We start from the raw sequence: 24,611 nt of genomic DNA on the forward strand, positions 1-24,611 counted from the left end.
CAAGGAGCAGGCGGGAAAGCATTGCCTGACAGCATTTGGCAATCTCAGTGGTTTATCAGTGACCTCAGCTAATTTCAGACCACTAACATGGTGTCAAGAAGTCTGGGACATTCCTGAAAATGTAGCACTTGGCTCTGAGTCAGGAGGCACTGGCAGCCGCCTGCCACTTTTCAGAAGACTTCACAGCTGAAACTGAGATAGTATGCAGGAAGGTGAGATTGACTAGGATGGGAAACAAATGAGGGACCAAGGGGGAGGAAGGGGAAGAACTTTCCAGAGAGTAGAGCTAAGGGAGCTGCAGAGGTCCTGCTAGGCTCCCACCAAGCACAGAGGTGATACGTTTGGGGCTGTATCCCAGGGAACAGCTACACTCTCACAAACCCATCTGTGCTCTTGGGAAACAGATCTATCTTCAAGTCCATGGGACAAACGTTTCAGTGGGACAAACGTTTCAGAACCCCATTGCCTGGACTGCAGCCGAGGCCTTTTAACTGGACATTCTGCATTTCTTGTTCTGTTCTCCAATCTACCCTTCACTGAAACTCAAAGTGATTTCCTCCAAAGAGAAACCTGTTACCACATGTCCCAACCCACCTGACTCCCTTTCCTTACAGAATATATACAAGAATTGGGCCCACCATAAGCCCCAGAAGCGCTAAACTGGTACATGTTTTAAATAGGATCTCACTATGTAGTCCAGGCTAGCCTCCAATTCTCAACCCTCCTGCTCAGCTTCCCAAATTCTTCGACACAGTTGTACAACACCACACTTGCTTTTGTTTTCTTTTCTTTTTTTAAGATTTATTTATTTATTATGTATACAATATTCTGCCTGCATGTGTCCCTGCAGGCCAGAAGAGGGCACCAGATCTCATTACAAGTGGTTGTGAGCCAACATATGGTTGCTGGGAATTGAACTCAGGACCTCTGGAAGAGCAGTCGGTGCTCTAAACCACGGAGCCATCTCTCCAGCCCCTGGTTTTCTTTTAAAAGCTGTTATGTTCTTTCTCTGACTGCCTCTCCTACAGGCAGTACTGACCCTTCATCTGACTGTTAAGTACCACACTACACTAATTAAGGATTACAGCTCTGTGAACCATGGAGATTTAGTCTCAGTACAAGCCACACGGGCTGCATCTGAAGACAATTGCCAGGACACCATGTGGAACTCTTGCCAGCTCCTAAGGATCTTTCTTTCTGCCAGTCCTTATGAGGCCAACGGCCTGTTTTATGGGTGGTGAGAATCCTGTCTTAATGGCCTCAGCATTGAGGAATGTAGGAGGCATAACTAGTTTTAATTTTTACTTTAAACCTCAGACCAAAGTCCAAGCCTTTGGGATTGTTTTCTGACTTGAATATTCTCAGTTTTTCTGTGGTGCAAAAGAATTGGAACCTATTGCCTCTTTGGTGAAGAGTTTTTTTTTTTTTTTTTTTTTTTTTTTTTTAAATTGAGTATAAATATCTTCCATGGTCTTAAGGCTTTAAAAACACCCACAGCCATTTGCATTTTAGGTTGTATGTCGGCATTAGTAACTCTGGATGCTGTGTAAGTTGAGTTAGTGTAGTTATTCCAGAGATCTTAGATCAATTGCTTCCTTCATTTCTTTTATTCCTCTCCCTCGGGAGATTTCAACAGGAGGATTTAGGGAGTGATAGGTTAGGAGCTGGGAACATGCTGGGTCATCGAGGTGGAGCCTCCCAATGGGATTAACACTCTTAGGAAAGGGACTTGGAGCACTCACCAGCCCCCTTTCTACTGGATGTAATGAACAAAAAGGACCTGACTGCTGATCCAGAGCATCACTAATGCTCACCACGGTTGCACTTTGGTGTGGTTGGAATGTGAAGCCTGCTGTTTTCAAGCTGTCTTTTCAGCCTGGCTCAGTCTGGCTCGGCTTCCTTTCAGCCAAGATGAATTCCATCCATGGAAGCTCCTCTCCTCTCCCTATTGCCCCTCATTTCCTACCCTTACTGATAAGTAGAATGGGGAGTGATGCCCATCACAAGAATGGCACCATCTTCTCTTTTTAGCAATAGTAAATGTAGAGTTCAGAGAACAAATGTAGCCAGCTCTTCATGGGAAAAGGTGGTCTCTTGCTCTCTCCTGAGGTAAGGAGATTGTGTTTAGAGTTTAGACTTCGTCAAGATGACCCTAGTGGTGAATGGTGGAGTTTACATTTGAGCCCCTTCTTCCTGATTGGTGACCTCCTATGACTAATGGTATGGGTTTGAGATTCTGCAGAAACTTGCTGTGTTGAGACATAACTTAACAAATCCTTTAATCCAGATCAACTATTGTACATTGCTTAAGGGACAATAGCTTCTCCTTTTACCAATCTCGTCCAGTCAGACTTTCTATCTTGACCTCTTTAAGGTGAAGATGATTTGTTTTCCTGAGGATGAGGAGGTAGGAAGGCTGACAAGTGGCATACACAGTTCTGAAATTCATTGTTAGTTCAACCGAACATCCTTAACATAGGTTTGGTTGAAGCTCACACTGTTCCGTTTTCATTTTTCTATTTCTGTCTTTCTGAACATGAAGAGAGAGATCGTATTAGGTAGTCTGCTTAGACTTTCTATCAGGGAGATAAAACGAGCGTGTTGGTTTACTTATCTTTCCACTTCCCTAGACTCGGAGGAAGAGGTGTACCCATGTGTTCATGTGTATCTTGAGGGCCAGTGTACTTCAATGCATGGCTGTGGTTTGTTGGTGTGTGTAAGGCTCTGCTCAAGGCAAGACGAAGGTAATTTCATATGGTCCTCATCACAGTCCTGATAGGAGATACAGTTCTCCCAACTGGCTTAAGAACCACCAGTTCATGGAGGTTAAGTGGCAGAGTTGTAATGTAAGCACAGGGGTCCTGATACCCAAGCCTCCATCCACATCTAGTGGTGAAAACACAGCATGTCTTCTTGGAGTTTGTACAACAGCATTTCCTCATGTCACTGTCCCTCAGCTCTAGGGAGTAGACATCACTTTTGTGTACACAGGCATGTGGTGCCCCTTTCCAAGGGTGTGCACTGGGGAGGTACCAAAGCCATGATTTAACCTCAAATTTCTTCCTTCCTTCCTTCCTTCCTTTTTTCTTTCTTTCTTTCTTTCTTTCTTTCTTTCTTTCTTTCTTTCTTTCTTTCTTTCTTTCTTTCTTTCTTTCTTTCTTTCTTTCTTTCTGCCACCATGCTCAGCTTAATCTTTGGTCTTTAAACTCCCCTCACCATTCCCTCCCACAATGAAAGTTGCCCCTGCCTTGGGAATTTGCATACAAATGTTTTCCCTCATGGTAAACTTGCTCTAAAACTTGGTTCCAGGAAATAACCTCTCATGCTTATTCACTTTTCCCAGTCTTATTCTGTATCATTCACAAGCACTGTCCCAGGAATGTTGAAACAGGAGTATATGTTAGTGGTCTAACTACTGCAATCCCAACAGCCATTTGTTTCCCCAGGTATGGCAGTTTCTTTTTGGGTTCTGTTCCCTTAAGCCCAAATATTGGGCTAAGTCAATGCTCAGAGTATTCTCACAGTCATCAGGAAGGAAATAACTATTGACTGACCCACAAATTAAACAGATCTAAGGAAATACTTAACTATGCCCCTTACTACTTGGGATGGAGTGGATATAGGGCTGATTAAGAAATGCTTCCTCTCCTTCAAGGAACTTACCACATTGACTGGTTTCCACTTTCACCATCTGGGACAGATCTAGTGAGATGGAGAAGACTTACTGGGTTTGGCCTGGTGCAATGGTGCTGCAGTTTGCATTCTTATGACATGGGTTGTTTGATTCACAGACGTTGGTCATACTGCACCCCACTCCTGGTACAAAATCACGGTAATGCTCTTTACACTCGCAGTGAGACTTTTAGAGATGGAGAGAGAAAAACAAGTTGGACTCCAGCTGGTCTCATCAGCTGCTATTCTTTAATCTATATGTATATTCTCCCACAAACACTAACAGTAAACAGGACTGAAGTGGGGGCTTACACAAAACACTTGTCAAAATTTCCAGAAATAGAAATCATGGTTGTATATCCTTCCTGTTAGAAAGCTCATATCCCTTGTTTGTAAAGTTTGGATTTTTAGTTTTATTGTTTTCTGAACCTTAACCCCACACATCAATCCCTTTAGACAGCTTATAGGTCAATAGAAATTGTCATTCAGATGGGAGGTACTATTCCTCTAGAATACTGGTTTTCAGTGGAAGAGAAGACCTGGACAATATCTAGAGAAACTTTTCACTGTTACAAGAAGAGAATGGAGATGAAGGATGCTGTAACATTTTACCCAACAAAAAATGATGCAATTCAAAATATGCACAACAGGATTAAAAGTCCTGAGGTGATGCAATATGTTGCTTCTACGTGAAAAACAGAGGCTCCCTAAGCTCTCAAAGTCCGCCTTTGGGCTCATTTTTAAAGAGACAAAATCTTATCTTAGGTCTCATTTCCAAGCTCTGGCATTCATGGCATAACATGGGTTTTCCTATAGAAGCCTGTATATTGAGAAAGAGAACTTTGAGTACTTTGAGTTTTTTTTAATGCAAACCTGGCTCAGAAATTGGTATGGAGAATGCTCAGAGGGGAGAGAGAACAGATTATCTGCAGAATTTGAGAACATTCCCATCAGGGGTACCCTGTGCTTGGGTTGCCCACTGAGCTTTTTCTTCATCTTGTGTAGCAATTCTCCACGTGGACATGGTGTGTAGTCAAGGCCACAATTAGCATCCACTAAGTACTTGATAGACAAGTCTTACAGGGAACAGAGCTCTTTCGACTGTTCTCCTCAGTAAAGTCCAGGGCAACTTTTTAATCACTCAAGGTCATAACATAATTCAGAGGGTCTTGCCCACAATACCCTCAGTCCCTACAACCTGTCAGTGTTGCTGGCTTTTTGCTAAGTTTCCATCCTTTTGGGCTCTTAGGATCTCCCTTAATCTAAAATGACATTCCTGAGATCAGAGAATTGAAGGTGGACATAGACTGCATTCATTTGATTTTGGACAAACTAATCCAGTCTAATTTTGAATTCTGTCTGTATTTTGTTGGTCTCCACATGGGATGAGGTTTGGAGAGAACATCGCATGGCTAAGTCTTGACTTGGGGTGGGGGCCTGGGAATGTGGAGTTTGGAGGATAGATAGCTTAGGGAAGCCCTGTGATCCAAACACTATGAAGACTGCCTAGAGAGGAACATCAAACTGAGCATGGGGAACCAGAACAGGAAGGCCCAAAGGACACAGGTGCCCAGGGTCTGTATTCCTAAAGCTCCTGTTTCTACTTCTGGACATATCAGTTCCATGTGTCTTAGCTCACCTGTCCAGGCCCATCATATTTGCACACTGTAGACTTTGTAGGGCAGTTTCCAAAGTTTGTTTGGCAGGGGTCTACTGGAAGACACACTTGACCATCGCCGACGTAGCCTTTTTGGCATGAGCAACTGTGCCGATTTGGTCCCAGGTAGGAACAACTCGCGTGAGGGTGGCAGATGTTTTTTAAACATGGGTTGACGGCTTGAGAGACAGTGCAACAATGAGAGATGGTTAGCACTCTCAGAGATGGAGGAGAGAGAAACGCGATGCCAGGGGACTGTGGCTCAAATGAACTGCAGGCACAAAGGCAGTTGGGCAGTGTTTAAGAGGAAATAGATCCTTTCATCCCATTTGACCACCCCGTTCTACCAATCAGATTCACACAGGAACATCAGGAACTGTAATTGTGATGCTGTGTTGACATGGTCTCTTCATGTGCTTGACTACAGAAGGGGAATCTGCCATGCTTTGAAGACCACCAAGCTTTCGGCTGGAGCTTTGTGTATCTCTCAAGGAACTACACAGAAACACACACAGGGTGGGGTTCTACTCACGCTTGCAGTGTTGGCCATCACCTTCGTAACCGGGCAGGCATTTGCATTTGAGTTGGGTTTCATCTTTGCTGGAAGGTGAGCATCTGGAGTTTTCTGGGCAGAGCAAGGCAGCACACTCAGGGATGGCTGCACAGGAAGACGATGGAAGGACTCCCTTAGTAGGATAAGTGTGTTTGTTTGGAGACAGGACCTCTTGTAACTTAGGCTGGCTTTAAACTTGCTGAGTAGTCATAGTCCTTTGAAACAGGGTCTCTCACTGAAGCTGGAGTTAGGCTTGTAGCCAGTAAGCCCCAACTATCCCCCTGTCTTTGGGTCCTGCGATGCTGAAGTTCTATGTGTGCAAGCCACACCCAGCTCTGGTGTTTAAACTCAGGTCCTCATGCTTCCACAGCAAGTTCTCTAATCCACAGAGTCGCCGCCCCAGCTCTGGGACTTACTTTTAACCATAACAACCACTTAAACGGGCAACTGAGCAAAGATACCATGTCATGGAAAAAATGTTCAGTTATCTGTGGAATTGTGAACTAACCCAGCCTAGAAGGTCTTATGGCCTGGGTGAGGTGCATATCTCCACTCCCTATGTTTCTCTCATCAATTTAAATAATCCAAAAGTAGCTCATGGCTTTGATGATGCTCTAATAAATGGCTTGAGAACCATAATGTTAAACCCTTGAAGTTTTTTTTGTGTTTACTTCATATAGAAGTTGGCATTAACTTAACTAGCTTAGGATGTACCAAAATTTATTCATCCAAGGTCAAAATTCAGGCTATTTCCAGCTTGCTTCTTCTTACAAATGCTATGCCCTGGATTTATTGGTTCATGTGTTTTTATCTACCCATTCCAGCCCTCTCCCTTTTCAGGGTAAATCCCGACAAGTAGGGCCTCAGCATTTCCCCCTTCGCTGGTGGGAATCCACACCTTCACCGCCATCCCTCTTTGCCCATGGACAGTCATAATCCATCTGCAAACTGAGGAACAGAATGGGCAAGAAATCAAAACTGAACAAAATCACCCTCCAGAGTTGTCATCTGACTTCAGTCTGGTGTCATGTGTGTTAGCGCAGTTACTTGTGGGTTTCTCGCCCTGTGGTTTTTGCTGCTTCTCATGTCTGATTTTGAGCATTAGCTGCTCCTAGGTCTATTTTTAAAACTCAGCCATGGTCTTTACATTAATAAAAGTGTACCTGCCATGTGGATTACAAATATTTTTTTTGTCCCAGTCTTTTGTGTATCTTTCGATTTGACAAAAATTATTTTTCACTTGGAAGTGAGTTGGACAGTGTTCTTCTTTGGGAAGCTTTATGGTCTGTCATGCTGAGAAGGCATCTGTTCATAGGTCCACTGGGCAGTGATGGGTGGGGGTTGGAAGGAGGCTGGTTGAGATCACAGAGGTCATCCGGCCCACCTGGGGCTCCTGTGAATGGACAGTTTGCAGGGCGGTCTCCTTTGCCGAGGAGACGGGCTGGTTCATGGACTTACCCCTTCCACAGTACATACACAGCTCGGGCTTTCAAGAAAAGGAGTTTCTCCTCTGAGGAATTCCAAACTTTTCTAACCTTTCTTATTTTATAGGAGGCTAAAATCCAGATGATAAGTTGACTGAACCTAGTGCCACAGGTGAAATATGACCAAGATGTTGTGTTTTAAATACCTCAGTTTCCAATTCACCTAGTGGAAACTGCTGTCATGGCTGAGCTGGGACTGAGTAGGGGTGTGAAAGGATGCTTGCTTCTCCTGCCTAGAGAGAATTAAGTCTTAACAGTAGAGGGCGCTGGCAGGGCAGTGTAACAGGCGGGAGCGGCTCTGGGATGCAGCACAGAGATACAGTGACCCTGCTGCATTTGCTGTTGCTGCTGCTACACAGGTCTCAGTGGGATGTCTGCCCAGGCTGTACACCCAGAGTGCACTGTCCCTCCATAATGCTGCATTCTTGGCCTGGACCCAGTGCTCACTTTCCTACAGTCCTTTCCACAGAGACACTGAACACTCTAGGTTAACCTGTCCCCTGCATCCTGGCTTACCAGCCTCACTCACCAGGTCCCTCAGGACTGCCACGTGACTGTGGTTCAATGCTAGCCTGGGGAATTTCTCGACTTTCCAGTGGGCTGCCATCATGACCATGTCTAACAAGGCATGGGGATGGCTACCTCCTTCCAGGTTAAGCCCTTCCTGAGTACTCCATGTCCCCTAGAGTTCTCTGCGGTTTCCAGCCACTCTTCTACAGCGTCCTCATCTTCTACTGCCCCACTTTGTCTAACTCACCCCTACTCTTCATCTTCAACCTGGACTTCAACCTGTAATAGACTGTTGAAATGATTTCCCAGGGACCCAATGCTTTGAACCCCATTTCTGTTTGTCATTCCTGTGCCCTTGGGTAAGTCACAAAGCTTTGGAGACTCTTCTGTTGTCTGTGGTTGTTGATGTGTTTCTGTAACTCAGAGCATGCTTTGTCTCCGTTATGGACTAACTTACGGCGATGGCCCCTCTCGGTCTCCCAGCCTGAATCCTTCCCTCTGTGCCCCCTCCCTTCACGCTGCCTCCTGCTCAGCCTCCCTATAGCACAGCTCTGGCTGTGCCACCCACTGCTCTACCCACCTCTCCCCTTTCTTAACTCTTTAGCTGTTTTTTTTTTTTTTTTTTTTTTTACCGTGCTTACTTAATCTTTGGCCTCCTTTTACAAAACATTTGGCAACCCATCACTCCCCTTCCCCCCAGGTGGAGCCCCAGTAACAAATGGAGAAGAGAAACACATCTCTGCATCTCTTTGGTCTGTTGTAGCCGGGAGGAACCACAGTCACTTACGCTTGTCACACCTGGGGCCCCTGTACGCGGAGAAGCACTCGCAGGTTCCATCACCGTTGAGTCCGCTGTTGCACACACCATGGGCACAGTTGCACACTGCAGGCAGAAAACGTGGGAGGGGTCATTATCTCACAGAGATTGCTCCTAAAGACCCTGGAGGGGTCACAGCCTCAGACAGCCCTTCTGAGACTCTCTGCACAATGAGGTGGGGGAGACTCCCAGAGAGACCAGCTTGAATCTTGGCTTCATGTTTCTTTTATTTGAGTTGGGGTTTTCAGTGTGTAAGGCAGACAATGGTGCCTATGTCTGGCACATCGTGGGCACTGGGGTTCTCTTCCCTACTGAGCTGTTTGCTTCACCTTTGGATAGCCTGGCAGTAGGACTGATTTAGTGTCTTCCTATGAAGAGAAGAGCTCCCTGTGACCCCGTCCCTGTTGGTGGCTGACATCTCTGTAAACAAATCTTACTTCTTGAATGACGAGGGCAGTGCAAAGATCAGAAAAGAAAAGGAACCCACTAGGGCCCGGAATGACTCTATCCTGTTGTCTGCTCAAAATAGATGGCTTCTCCGTCTAGTGATGGGTCATGGACGGCAAATGAAGGGCCATTGATATGAGTGGTCAATGCTTCAGCACCCAGCTGGTGGCTCATCTGCTACAGTTTACTCTCAAGCCAGCCCCCAGCATACTGAAGCCAAGACTCCCACAAAGCACGCTGTGTGAGGTTTCTGTTGCCACTGTGACAAGCCATCCTAAAGAGGAGCCTGAAACAGTGCAAGTCCATTCGACGGTTCTGGAGGACAGAAGTACAAACGTTGCATCAGATCAAAATCAAAGCTGCAGAAAGGTTGCGTTTCCTCTGGAATCTCTTCTATCACCTTTCCAGATTCTGGGAAGATCCCATGTTTCCAGGCTTATGACCCCTTTCTCCACTTTCAGATGAGCTACCAAGTCCTTCTCACACTGCTGTCTCTATGGTTACCTCCTCACCACGCTGCACCCACCTGGGCAATCAGAGCAATCTCTTTATACCGAACTGACTAGTTAGTAGCCCTGATCCCACCACAACCTTAACTACCCCCTGTCATGTAACCTAATATGCTCATGGCTTCCAGGGTTAGTAGGACATGGCTCTTTGTGAGGTAGGGGGCATTGTTCTGCCTACCAGACACACTTTTCATGCTGTGAGTACATTTCATATAAGCTCAAATGAGTCCCAATTACAAAGAGGTACTTGCTTAACAACAACAACAACAAAACATTAGAAACTCATGGGTTACTAAGTTTAAAGTTTTCTAAACACCTGAAATTGCACCAAACCCTTAGTATTCTTCGTCTGCCTCTCCTTCCTTGACATCCTGCTCACTGTCTTACTGGTCCTCATCCAGGTCCTTGCCAAGCTTTGTCTGGACTGCGGCAATGGCGTTGTATTGCACTGTCTCCAGTTTGTGCCAGCCCATCCACTGGTTTACACACTCGATTTCTAAGTGTCCAGGATGAATCCGCTTTGTTCCCTTCCATTTTCGTGATTAGCCAGCAAACAACCATGCTCAGAATACTGTGCTCGACCAGTCTCCATCCTCAAAGGGTCCACAGTGCAATGGAAGAAGGAAATAACCAATCATAGCACAGTGTGACACACACGACTACCCAATCCACCAAAGGGAGTTGGCTAGGAAGAGGTGAGAGGGGGGCAGGCTCTGTGAAGACCACACTAGGGGTAAGTAGCAGGTGCATCCTGTACTTATGCACCCTGTGTCCCCCACACCCATGCACCCTGTGTGTCCTGCACCCATGCACCCTGTGTGTCCTGCACCCATGCACCCTGTGTGTCCCGCACCCATGCACCCTGTGTGTCCTGCACCCATGCACCCTGTGTCTCCCATACCCATGCACCCTGTGTGTCCTGCACCCATGCACCCTGTGTCCCCCACACCCATGCACCCTGTGTGTCCTGCACCCATGCATCCTGTGTCTCCCATACCCATGCACCCTGTGTGTCCTGCACCCATGCACCCTGTGTGTCCTGTACCCTGTGTGTGGCTTCTGTTACATCCCTTTGGTGGGACAGCCCACTTCTGTAGTGCCATCCCGGGAGTCCCAAAACAGATCTTTTGCTCCTTTGGGCTCCAGCAGGGATGGAGAAAAATGTTAGAAGGAGTAAACTCTGCCAGTACTGTGATTCAGAACATGTTGCTCAGTTTGAACTGCTTTGTTACATTGGCCCGAAGAAGCTTATATGATAATTATCTTGATTGGGTTATTTCGTTTCTTGATACATTTTGCCTCTGAGGCATATCGCTCCCTTACCGTCCTGAGGCCTGGACCTGTGCTAGCCTTTACTGGTCACTCATGTTCTCTCAGGCATTTTTAGTTAGGGTGACACAAGGCAGGTGACATTATTACTCTCGATTTACCGATGAAAAAATGGGAGCTAACTAGTAAGTGCTCTCTCAAGGACCGGAAACATTTGGATTCGTCACTGTCTTCTTTATGTCCTGGTCATCTTTGTTTCTGTCTCAGTAAGATGCATCGATGCCCATGCATGGCTGCAGGTTTGGGAAGAGGCAAACCCTGGGGGAAAACTCAAGTTGATTATAGAGATGAGTGAGGAGAGCTCTCAACAGAAAGGATTCTTACATAGAATTTAATAGACAAGTCAATTCAATTAAACAATCATCACCCAGTTTCTGCCTATTGGCAGATGTGGCATTAAACACAAGGCATGCAAACACAGGTGACTAGCATCTCACTTAAAGGAGATGACAGAGTAGCAGAGAATGCAGAACTCTGAGACGAGGTGACAACTAAGTGTTCTTATTTCCACACAGCCAGTGGAAGATGGTGGCGGCTTGGGGGTGGGGAGAGTGAATGGTCACATGTTAACAGCAAACACTCTCCTTGTTATGAGATTGCTCTCCCAGCTGTGTGCTATGAGCCCCGGCAGCTCTGGCTTCTCCCTGTGTCCCATCATCTTCCAGCACTGTCTCTGCACTGGGTGACTGGCAGGCACAGACAGCCTCTGAAGCTTGTGACACTGTACTGTGGGCCTGTCAGTCACTGCCAAGAAATTGTCCTTGGGAAGGAGAAGTGAGGAGCTGAGGGCTTCCCAGATGCTCTCCTAAAGCCCTTGATGCATCGCGAACTGGTCTCAGCAAATCTCTAGACAGTGGTTCTCAACCTTCCTAATGATGCAGCCCTTTAATACATGTTGTAGTGAAGCCCAACCATAAAATCATTTTCGTTGCTACTTCATAACTGCAATTTTGCTACTGTTTTGAATCATAACTTAACTATCTGTGCTTTCTGACAGTCTTTCAATAGTCTTAGGTGACCCCTGTGAAAGTTCACAACCCACTGGTCTAGAGGCATGTGAAACTTGGATGGTGTGACTTTCAAAGTAGCCCAAAGCTTGGCCATTTCAGTCAGAGGGCGGTCCCCACAGTATCCTGCATAGGCCACGCGCAGCACATCATTATTACTGACACTTCCAGCTCCCTGGGAGCAGCAGCTCATTGAACATTTCGTGTCTAATGCATGGTGCATGCTCCCGTGGCCAGAACAGTGCGGTGCTGGGGGATCAGAGAACCCAGACAGACACCTGGGTCAAATCTTCTGCCCCCTTAATGGTCACATGGCCTTCCATCACCTCCCTGCTCCTTTACCCAGTTAGCTTCAAGAGGTGTACCGAGGACTAGAGGAGATTGTGGGTGGCAAAACTCTTTCTACACTGCCAGGCACACAGGAAGGCATTACATAGAGAATGTGGGTTTTGCATTAGGCTTCTGACAAGAACAAGACACTGAGTGGCTCTGGTGCTGGTAGCAGAGATGAAAGTCACTGGCTGATGTAGCTCTGAATCATCTTCCACCAATAAACAGCCTGGTAAGGGTGTGTCCTGGCAGTGGGAAAAGTCAGCATTAAAAATAGATGGTGCCGAGTAGAGCTGCCCCACTTTCGGGCAGGAGCTCCACCTCCAGGGACCAAGACTCCAGTGGTTGAGACAATACCTGCACCCACTGGTGCCTGCCTGAAAGATTTCTTTGGGCCTTGCTCTTGGGGAATGACCAGCTGCCACGATTTACTCATTCCGCCTCCCATTTAACATGTGCCTCCATGGACACAGGAGGAGTCTGGCTGTGTTGTCACCCCCAGGGGATACACAACAATCCTGTTTCCTGGCACAAGTTACACAGAGCCTAGGTTAGTTCGAGACTCAGACCAGTCTGGATTCATGGGCTGCTCTTCTATCTATGATGTATGATGTTCTTTCCACCATGAGGCCCACTGGCCACATTTGGCTATTTCTATTTAAGTTTGGTAGTACATCCTAAAAATTCAAAGTTGTTCCTCGGTTGTTTTAGCCCCATTTCAGGAGCTCAGGGGCCACATGTGGCCTGTGGCTTCTAGGCTGGACAGTGTACCTGTGAAAATATCTCAGGAAGTTCTACTGAAACCTACAACTTGGAAAGCTTTCCCCTAGATCTCTTTTTAGGCTTAATTCTCTTAACACTTTAGGGGTTGGGGCCAGCAAGATGGCTCAGCAGGTTAAGGTGCTTGATGCCAAGCCTGATGGCCTGAGTTCAAATCCCCAGAACTCACGTGGTAAAAAGAAAGAACTGTGGCCTATAGTTTGTCCTCTGACCTGCACACATGTACCATGGCGTGCACACACATGAACACACACACACTTAATTTTTAAAATGTAATAAAAATAAATAACACAAATAAATTCTCATTTTTTAAGAATAGTTAGGGACCAAACCATTTTCATCCTTTTGGCCTTTGCTTCCTGGGTGGCACAAACATGAGGCATATTCTCTTTCTCTGGGAAATGTTTGGAATTTCCATCATGTTTGTGTTTATCAGCAATCAATGCCTGGTGTCGAGGAGCTTACATGGCTCATCTTTATTCTAACTTTTCATCTACAAATAACTGCTCAGCTTCCTGGGGTGCTGAGTGCTCACTTCCTCCTTCCCACCTCAGGATTTATTTAGCTTATATAATTTAAATTCTAGTTGATTGTGTAGGGAAGGAGCCACATAGAAGGAGATATGGACATGTCATTTCTAATCAGTTGGTTATATTTTAGTTGCTAGCCTTTAAAACAATGTAAATGCTGAAAACACACAGACATGGTTTCAGTTTGCTTTTGCTAGTACTCTATCAGATACTCTTTACAGAGCCAGGAGTGAAGAAATATGTAAGATTAGGAGGAGCTAGATAACACCACCAATAATAACAGTGACAGCTAACAGCTTTCATGCTCTGTCTCATGAACTACTCCCTAAAGATGGTGGTATTCCTTCCTTCCTTCCTTCCTTCCTTCCTTCCTTCCTTCCTTCCTTCCTTCCTCCCTCCCTCCCTCCCTCCCTCCCTCCCTCCCTCCCTTCTCTCTCTCTCTCTCTCTCTCTCTCTCTCTCTCTTTCTTTCTTTCTTTCGGTAAGAAACTCACTCAGAAAACACGTTCTAGGCGTATATCTAGTTGCTGAGTTGGCAGCCCTGGAGCCAAAGCTCCACCAGGGTCTAAGCCATGGCTCTAACCTTTCATCTGTTATCTCTTGAAATTATGCTCTGGGTCAGAATAGTATTCCTGGCATCATTCACACATTTTTCACACACTTATCTGTTCATTTGGCTAACAACAGCTGTGTTTCCCATGCAGTCAACATCATAGAAGCTACTGGAGAGAAAAGTACAATGGAGTCTTGCCTTCAACAAGCCCATGGATTAGAATGAGGAAGCCTTCCCTCTACTGCAAATGAAATGTATTATGGAATATGCCAAAGAACTTATGGGGCTGAAGGTATATATGTGTTTATAGATTTTCTTGCAAAAAAATGTTTGCTAGATGTATCATATAACCCAGCTATGCCACTCCTGGGTACATTCCCAAAGGACTCCATATCCTAGCAGAGAGACACTGTCCATCTGTGTTTATTGCAGCTCTACTCTCCTAGCAAGGAGGTGGGACCAACGTAGCTGTCCATCAACACACGAATGCATAAAGGAAATGTGGTGCATATGCACTTTCTCTTTCCCAGACTGTGAGCTGCATCAACCTTCTCTCTCCACTAAAGCTCCAGTTTCATGTTCTTTGTTACAGCAATGGAAAGCTAAGACACTCAGTATCTTACAATAACACAAATCCATATATTTCTGGAGACCAGAAATCTAAAACCACCATTAAAAACTGAAGTAACCATCTCTGGAGACTTTAAATCCTCACAGTGCATTAAATGAACATGAATCAGACTTACCTGCTGAACAATTGGGCCCAAAAACATTGTCAGCAGCACAGGTTTCACAGGCTGTTCCGCTAAAGCCCGCCTGCAAAACACAGGTGGATGACATCAGCCCTGAGGGTATCCTGAGGCACTCCTGTGTTATCCAGAAAGCCCCTGGACACCCCGTTGATGGTCTGGCCAGCCTTTGCTTCTCTAATATGTCTTTCCCCTGGGCCTTTCTTCCTTCAGGCCACTTGAAGTCTTTGTGTATGAATCTCTGTTTTTGTTTTAGTGTTTTTTTAAAATTTTTAAATTTTTTTATTTTTAAATTTTCTTTTGGTAAAGGTCTAAGCCCTAGAGAAGAAAACCATCAGCCCAATAATATAAGTAGACAGTAGGTGTTGGCAGTTCCCCTCACTGTCTTACCCAAGGGTGAAAAGAAAACACTTCGAGGTCTGTTCTGAAGGGAGCTGAACTCAATCCCCTTGAGAAGGATTTGTGTTTAATTCTTCCACACTTTGAAATTCACAAGAGTTACTTTTGTTAGACAAAGAAATTCTTCAATGGCCACATGCCTGTGGTTGGCCCAGGGTAGTCTAGTAGCAGGGGAGATTACTAACAGTAGCAAGAAGTGACAGCTTTATACCCTTGTACAGATTCATAATGTAGCTTTGCATATGTGTTCTCATTTTATGTCTTCCAAGAGGGCTACTCCATAGGTCTTTTCTCGGGTTTTATAGGTGGATAGAAAGATGAGAGGTCATTTTATTGCATATCACAAATTCAATTTATTAATGCTGTTCATCTTAGAGACTTCTCCTAGTGTAGGGCTGTAATTAAGGCAGAGGAACTGGCTGGAAGGGAGGAAGGGGGAGGCAGCATTTCAGGGGTGGAGCAGCTCTGTGAACTTACTCGGCAGGAGCAGCTTCCAGTGCCTTCCATGCCATCATCACAAATGCCTCTGCCACTGCACGGTGACTCTGCTCCTCCTGGGCATTCTGGAATAAGCAAACAGACTAGATTTATTCATTCATTCTAGATTGAGTAAATAAATGCATGCTGCAAAGATGCAGTTGGCACCTACAGTGTGCCACTTAGTGTGTTAGTTGCCAGGGACAAAAAACCAAAACAAAACAAAAAACAAAAGCAACAAACAAACAAGCAGGAAACAATTGAAGATTCTGTTGGTCTGATCTTAAGCTAGAGACCATAGTGAGTTCGAGGCCATCATGAATCACATAGAAAGACCCTGTCTCGAAAAGCTAAGGGCTGAAGGAGTAGCTTTTGGGTAGAGCTGTTACAGAGGTGAGGGGACTTCAGGGACAGAGATTTGGACTCTGGAGCAGCAGTGATGGGCTGATGAGGCAGTGAGTTGGCTTGAGCCATTCCGTGATGTACTTATGAAGGAGAGCAAAGGAAATTGGATTTCACCCAGGGCTGGTTGCAAACCAGCATGCATTTTAAACTCCTGCTGACTGGATCTATGATCAACCTTCACTAAAGGGTTTTCCAATCAGTCACCAACACTCTACAAAACATTACATGCACACTGAGGCTGAGGGACACTGATCAAAGAAGCTAGTTAGTGCAACAACCAATTAGACAGAATTTTAAATGGTGCTAAGTGGTAGAAGTTAAGGTATGACTGCCCCAAGGATCCTCTTCTATTGTGTGTCACTTGATTTACATTGTGTGTGTGTGTGTGTGTGTGTGTGTGTGTGTGTGTGTGTGTGCCTGCTATGTTGACTAATGGGTCTAATGGAAACTATGGAGGTCCTGCTCCTCCAAAGTCCCTTCCTAGGGTCTGGGAAGAATCTACAATGAGCTGATAATTAATCTTTGATGATAGGAAATGAACACGAAACTCCTTAGTGATAGAGAATTACATGTCCACACGGTTGGGGTTGCCCGGCGGACCACCTAACTATTTCCAGTTCAGAATAGCCATCTCCAGGTCAGACATCTCGCGGGACCAGGACTCTGTGGCTTTACATGGTTGCGTAAAGCACGCATGCAGCCATGTAACCTATGCGCATGCGTGGAGTACCCACAGGAGTTCCTGTACACATGTGCGGCCCAACCTTTAAAAAGCCGGTGCCATCTTGCATGAGTCTCTCTCTCTACCCCCCCCCATCTCCTTACCCACGTGTGTTTCACACAGGCCTGTCACCTCTATCCTCTATCCTATATTAATAAATAGCTCTTCTGTGGATTTGTCGTGTTCAGAACGTGTTCCTCGCAGATAAAAGAGCGCCTAAATAACTAAATAAGAGCGCCAAACTAAATACTAACATTGGTGCCGTGCAGAAAAGGGCACTTCCGGGCACTCTGTGCCTGGAAACCTGGGAACAAGGACAGAAACTGTGCTACACACACTGGGAACTCTGCTCCGTTCGGGACAGATCACTCTCCATTAGCCTGGTTGCACAAATCCACATGCAACACCGCTACTGATTGGTGAGTTTTCCCCTTTTCTTTACTGGCTATGGCTGGCCCCCATTGTGGGCCTGGATTTCCAGCCACCTCCCACGTCTGCAGCTTGAGATATTTCTGAAAGGGACTACCACTGTCAGGTGCGTCCTGGGGGCTGTGTGAAGCCGGCATGTTCTTCGCACCTGACGGGGTGGCTGAGCATTAAGGGCTCTGGGGAGTCCTTGCTTCACACAGCGCCCCCCCCCCCCTTATGGGCTGACGAGCTGATAAGGCGGCTTGTGCCCAAGATCTGTCCAGACCTCCGGGAGGTCTTGGCTCCGGATCATGTTTGTTTTTCGTTTTTTGCCTCTCCACTGCAGACATGGGAAATAAGGCTTCCAACTCGATCAGCCCTACTTAAAGATTCCTAAGCGTATCTGTCTCTGTACTGCGAGATGGCCCACGTATGCTTTAAAAAATAACAAAAAATCCCAATCTTTTACGGGAGTTATCTAATTCTGGCCAGCGAACAGGCAAATGGAAAGAGTTGCTCTTTATCTTAGCTTTCTCTCTCTCTAAAAGCTCTAAAAAGGTAACCATGGCTTGTGATTCTTCCGCCAACCAGCACACACCTCCAGCTGGCCGCCGCAGGTGGTGGCCAGCCATGAGAAGCGCAGCTTTCCACTATTGATACCGCCATGATATTTTACAGTGAGTCTGCTGTTCTAATGGCTGAAATCTGAGCTATATGTTTGCAAGGGACAATCCCGGGGGTTGTCCAGGCTGTGCTGGCAAGGCAGGCCCATTTTTGCTCGGAGCAAAAAACGTCTGGGGTCTACCGGGTGGACCCACGGCAGCACAGTCGCAGCTCCTCCCATCCCTTGACGAAAGGTGGGGGGGGACTTGAGCTGATCTTAGATCTTACTTCATTCTCAGGATGCCTGAGTTGAAGTCTGATCCCTGTTTGTTATTTTAATTTTTTTATTTTCACTCAGTTACAGCCATGGGACAGAGGGCAGATACCACCCACTTACATTGGCGGATGGGGCGGGTACCGGTAAACCTGACCACATAACAGTGTGGCAGGTACTTCAGCCAGCAAACGGGAAAATAAGAGTTGTTTCATCTCCAGGCTTTCTGCTAAAGCTCTAAACCCTTTCTTTCCTTTCCCACTAAGGCGTCTGCAATGTGTAACCTTTTCTGTCTGACTTCCGCGCTGGTGGTGGGCGGGCTCAAATGTGCGGGCTTGGGCGGTTTCTAAGACTCACCCTAACTCACCTTAACTCCACCCACTCATTCTCAAACTGCCTTGAGAACCACAGACTGGTCTAAAAGCAACTGAGATCTAAACAATTAAGTTTACAATAATCAGGATGGCTCCTAAGCCAAAAGAAATCAGCTTATAGCCTCAGGCAAGTCTTCCAAAAGGATCGGTTTACAGTCTGCCTACTGGCAGATCTTCCAAAAGCTGTCCTTAAGCCACCAATCGTCAGGAAAAATTCAGGACATAGAGTAAAATCCATCTCTTGTTCCCGGCTAAAAGTTAAGTATCTGGAGAACAAGGCTCCTGACCCCACGGGCAAAAGAGTCATCTGTGGCGGTTAAGGTGTGCCAGGAAAGAAAAGCCCGAAAACGAAATTGCCAAATGCTGGCACTTGCTGACTCCCAAAAGCTGTTGGGTCCCCGTTTTAAATGAAAAAGGCTACTGGCTAGCGAATGCCCTGCCCATCAACAGCCTTGTCCTTGTGCTGCCTAGAAAGACAACCAGTCAGCTGACTGCCCCCAGGCGCCAAGACGCATGGGTACAGCAAGCTAAGACCTCCAGCAAACCTAGGCTTGGCTACAGACACAGCAGGGAACCCAGAACTCAGCAGGGAAGCGATCAGTTTCTTTGCTTCTGGACACCAGAGCCATTGACTCAGTCCTGGGAGTTTTAGGATGTCACTCCTCCTTTCTATTGTCGGGAACAGAGGACAGCCTTACTTACCTCACCAGATTTAATTGTACTTTCAGAGTTACTTAAGGAGAAGGATTTCCAACTAAGATAAGAGCTCATTGTCTCATTTCAAAGTTACCACCTGTGTTTCTCATGTGCATACAGACAGGGCCATGATCTTTGCCTTGTCCCTAATTCAAAAAAATAAGTTCTCTTCCACTCTCAAGCTCCAGAGGACACCAGGATCCACTGCCTTGTCACCAATTCCAGAGGAATAAGGTATCGCCCCTTTCCCAACTAGGGCCACATAGAGCCAGAGGCAAAAGGGACCATCAAAATATCCAGGCGGTAAGGATATAACAATCTATCACTGTTCAGTACTCAACAACTGATCACCTGTATATCCCAAATGCTAAAATAACAAAACAAACAGGTGCCTTAAATAAACCACCTTGAATAAGGCTTGTCTCAGGTCAAAAATTAAGCAGAGTACTAAAACATCACAGCCACTTTTAACATGTCTCCAACCAGACAGGCCAGATCTACCTCAGATAAATGTCAACTCCAAAAACAAAATAATAATGAGTCTTTTCTCTAAGCTTTTTATGTCACCAGTGTTTTGTCAGATAGAAGGTTCCCAGCCACACCATGGAGGATGGACAGCTGCAGGACTGCATCCTAGGACCAGCCATACCATGAAGGATGAACACAGCTACTGGACTTTATCTCAGGACTTCAGGCAGCTTCCCCATCTCCCCCAAGAAACAATCAACATCCAACATTCAGCCTGAAGCAGTCTTTGAGAGAAACGGCATCCCATACCCATCTATCCACATTTTTCTTTCTTTTTTAAAACATAAAAGTCGGGAATGATAGAGAATTACATGTCCACATGGTTGGGCTTGCCCGGCGGACCGCCTAACTATTTCCGGTTCAGAATAGCCATCTCCGGGTCAGACATCTCATGGGACCAGGACTCTGTGGCTTTATGTGGTTGCGTAAAGCGCACATCCAGCCATGTAATCTTTGCGCATGTATAGAGTACCCACAGGAGTTCCTGTATGCATGCATGGCCCAACCTTTAAAAAGCCGGTGCCATCTTGCATGAGTCTCTCTCTCTCCCCCCCTTATCTCCTTACCCACGTGTGTTTCACACAGGCCTGTCACCTCTATCCTCTTTAATAAAAACTCTTCTATGGATTTGTCGTGTTCTGAACGTCTTCCTCACGGGGTAAGAGCGCCGCTAAATACTAACACTTAGTCCATACACTTTATTCTTCTGAGTCAGGTTTTTCTCTACAGTGCTTCTTCTATTCTGCTGTCATGCCTAGCTCCTTTCTTGCTTGATTTCTCTCTGCCTCTCTGCTGTTCCCTCTATGTTCTGTCTTAATTCTTTCATTTTAGTTCTGCCCCATCCTGGTCTTTCTCATCTCGTTCTTCCCCATCTGGCTCTTCCTCATCTTGCATCTTGTCCTCAAATTCTCTCCTCTAAGTCTCCTTATCCCTCTCAGATGTCTCCACGTCTCTGAGGTATTCAGTTATGAACCTTAAGCAATAGCAGTCCTCTGGCAAAGCAAGGTCACCAGGCTGGAATTCTCACAGGGTAGTAAAGGCAGACAAGAGATTTCCTCAGGCAGTGACCGTCAGGCTTTCCTTTACAACCCAAAAGGGGAGTGGTAAAGGAGGAGGTCAACTGAGAGCTAACATTGGTTAGTATATCCAAAAGGGAATTTGTGTGCTCAATCTACATTCCTAGAAGTGGTTAGGTAAAAATGTTAGGAATCTATAATGTTAGTAAGGCTGTATAAGAAAGGAAGATCTCAGATTAAATTGTACAAGAAATAAAGCTATCTGCCTGACCTAGGAGACAGACGTTGTTTCCATAATCTCCTTAGTTCAGGAGATTGTTTGGCCTTGGATGTTTGATAGGTATTTTAGATAAATACACTGTTAGGAGTTCTTGGAAGCACACATAGCATACAAGAAAATTACTGTAGGAACCAGCTAATATATATACAAAAGCTAAAATATTGTCCAGACTTCTTAAGCCATGTTTGACCTTCGGAAAGGACCTTGACCTTTTCAAGTAGTAGCTTTTGTCATAGTGGCTGGATTCCATACATTTTCCTGTGGCCTGCAGCATGGGTCTAATGTCAACTTGGGTGAGCTGTCACCATTTGTCCTCAGAAGGGACTGCTGGGTATGTCTGGTTAGAACCCTGGTTTATTCTTCCAAGAGGTTGCTATAAAAGCTGGGACTGGCCCCAGGCTTCTGCTCTCTATGTGATCTCTTTTTCCCATGTGAGTTCCTTCCACTCTGCAACACAGCTAAGATGGCCTTCACCAGAGCTGAGCACCTGCCAGTCTGTACCTCAGCTCCAGATCTGTCAGCTAAATAAGCTTCTCTTTTTTATACAGTCAGGCTGCCTCAGGTGATCTGTTATAGTAACAAAACCAGATGGCCACATAGGGCCAGGACATAAATATGCAGACCACAGAAGCAGTTCTTAGATAAAGTGACATCTAAACACAGAGAAAGGCTGTTCTCTGAAAGACGCTAGTGGCTTTCCCAGTAAGTTGGTCCTTTAACAGATGGTTGGCCATTTACAGGTACTGTGGAGGAAACATGAGTTGTCCAAAGTGAAGCTGATGTTTCCTCTGGCTCCTCCTATTCAAAATATAAGAGGCTGACATACTTGTGTGTTTTGTTGTTTTTTTTTCCAAGACGGGATCTCATTGTGTATCTCTGGCTATTGTGGAACTCACTGTTTAGACTAGGCTGGATGAAGGGGCTCTAGCAGATCTGAACACAGGCTAGAGCCTGGCAGGCGCAGGCCGAGGCCTGGCAGGCACAGGCTGGTGCTCGGCAAACATTGCACACAGGTTTTGCCCCTTTACTAAGAACTATTACCATTTCTAAAACAGCCCCTTATTTCACCTCTGACTCATTCCTGAGACAAAACACCAAGGTCCAACAATCAAAATTCATTATGTGGCTAATATAGCCAATCAAGATTTACCAACTCACCCTAGGCAGACCCCACCCCTCCCTTAAAAACCCACTCCTGCAGAGACACCCTCTCTTGCTTGCTTGTTGCTGCTGCTGCCTTTGTACACCATCACCCCCACCTCAATTCCGCTTGCCCCTCCAGGGTAGTAAATCTCCTTTGTGCTGAGAATTTGGTGTTTGGGTATGCCCTGTATTGATCCGGGTTGGGGGTGTGTGCCCTCCCTTACACTGGCCTTGGACATACAGAGCCTGTCTCTGTCTCCTAAGTGCTGGGATTGGAGGTGTGCATATTTTAAATCTAGATTTTCCACAATAGCAGCAAAGCCAGTCCCCAAAGGCCTGAAGATACTCTAGGGGTCTGTTGCCCTGCGTGTTACTGTGATGGACCCTCACCAAGCAACCAGACAGGCTAGGACCACAACACAGGTGACAGACACGTTTGTACAATGAGGGGAGAAGATGCCATCTGATTCTGGCTATATTAACAGTCACTTTTGAAATGAGGTATTGGTATGAAAACATCCAGAATGGAACTCATTTTGGTACCACTAATGTTGCCTCTATGCAAGGAAGGAAGGAAGGGAAGGAGAGAGAGAGAGAGAGAGAGAGAGAGAGAGAGAGAGAGAGAGAGAAAGACAGAGACAGAGACAGACAGAGAGACAGAGACAGAGAAAGACTTGGTCTGGGCTGTTAAGCAACTAGCGATGTGATGTGAAGGATTGTTAGAAAGACCCTGGGCCTGGCAATTGGAATCTTCTGAATTTGAATCCCAGCCTGGACTTTGCTGTCTGTGTCCCTCAGCACAGCTCATGTCTGGCCCTGAGGTTCAGTTGCGTCCTGTCCCCTTGGCAAGGTGTTCTTGGGCTGGAAAGCTAGGTGATAGTAAAGGCAAATTGCTACAGCTCCGAGCGGAGATTCTGGTAGTTTCTCTCTTTAGGATTGGCATGATAACAGTCAACGACACTCAGGAAAAAAATTGAGGAAAGAAAAAATGGGTGAGGAGGGCGCAGACGTGTCTCTGTCAGGAGGAGAGGGCTGGGCCTGAGCCAGCAGAGGATGGTGCTCTCTACAAGTCAACTGAGGCCTGGTTGCAAGAAGCCCAGGGCCCACAGCTCCTCCTACTGGATATTTTCAGAATTTATGCCACATAGCCCAATTTTGAGAGGACAGATTGTTTTCCACTGGACGGGGAGGCCAGGTCATAAATGGAGGCCTTGCTAAAGCTTTTAACCTTTGCCTGAAGAAGACCAGCTGATGGTGAAGATGGAGGGGTGAGAGGGGCAGAGATTCTTAAGCTGGGGCCAGGAAAGCCCTTGGGGCATGTGTGTCTGTGCACATCAGGCCTTTCCTAATTTGCATAGTCTCTGGTCTGGGATAAGTCCACGTCCCCATGACATGGCTAAGGATGCAAGGCTTCATCAGAGGCAAAGCCTGCAAAGAAAACTTAAGAAATACAAGTATAGCGCCTGGTGGAGTGCTTGCCGCCAAGTCCAAGGGCCTGAGTTTGATTCCTGGAACCTACGTGGTGGAGGGAGAAACTGATTCCTGAAAGTTGTTCTTTGAGCCCCACATGCTTACTGTGGCTCACCACACACACACACACACACACACACACACACACACACACACGCACACGCACACGCACACGCACACGCACATGCGCACACACACACTTACAAACCCACACACATATACACACATGTATACACACATACACACATTCACACACACACTCTCATGTACACATACATATATCCCCCACAATACACATATACACCCCCCCACACAGACACATACACACATATACATACACACACACACACCCCTAAGAAATGTAAAAGATACAAGTTTATCAAACACCAAACCCAGGTAAAATTTACAATATCTGAAGTCAATAAAAACTAGGCATGAATAATGAAGAGAAAAACTAGTTAATTAAAACCAACAGAAAGGACACATATGTCAGACAAAGACTGACAATGTTACAATTCTGTCCCATATGTTCAATAGAGCAGAAAGGGAAAGTGTGTTAGGGAGAGATGTGAATGACACCCAAGCCTAATGTTTACAGATGAAAACACTACATTGGAGTCAAATCACACTGTCTCCAATTAATGACTGCTCAAATACTGACACCAAAATGTCCAGCCTGCAGACCAGCAGTAAAGAGAAAATGAAAACCGAGAAAACACTGGACACATCAATAGAACATGAGTGAACTGTGGGACAATGTCCAGGGAAAGGAGAAAAGACGTTGAATTTTTAAAGTCAAGGTTTCCCAAACTTGATGGAGATGCTAAACATCCAGTTCCCAGCATGCAAAGAACCCTGAACAAAGCAATGTGATGAAAATCTCACACCATT

General features: G+C 45.9%; 1 protein-coding gene across 1 annotated transcript in view; it reads right to left on the reverse strand.

Moving 5' to 3' along the window:
* The window catches only part of Stab2 (stabilin 2), a 170,214-nt gene that overhangs the window by 127,077 nt on the left and 18,526 nt on the right, over positions 1-24,611 (reverse strand). The window contains exons 4-9 of the mRNA XM_036170220.1: positions 15,803-15,888; positions 14,924-14,993; positions 8,664-8,759; positions 5,862-5,987; positions 5,312-5,508; positions 3,726-3,859 (exon numbers count right to left, since the gene is read on the reverse strand). Of these exons, the coding sequence (XP_036026113.1) occupies positions 3,726-3,859; positions 5,312-5,508; positions 5,862-5,987; positions 8,664-8,759; positions 14,924-14,993; positions 15,803-15,888 (709 nt within the window). The remainder of the gene's footprint in view (positions 1-3,725; positions 3,860-5,311; positions 5,509-5,861; positions 5,988-8,663; positions 8,760-14,923; positions 14,994-15,802; positions 15,889-24,611) is intronic.

Source organism: Onychomys torridus, chromosome 20, assembly GCF_903995425.1.
Source record: "Onychomys torridus chromosome 20, mOncTor1.1, whole genome shotgun sequence".
Lineage (NCBI taxonomy): Eukaryota > Metazoa > Chordata > Mammalia > Rodentia > Cricetidae > Onychomys > Onychomys torridus.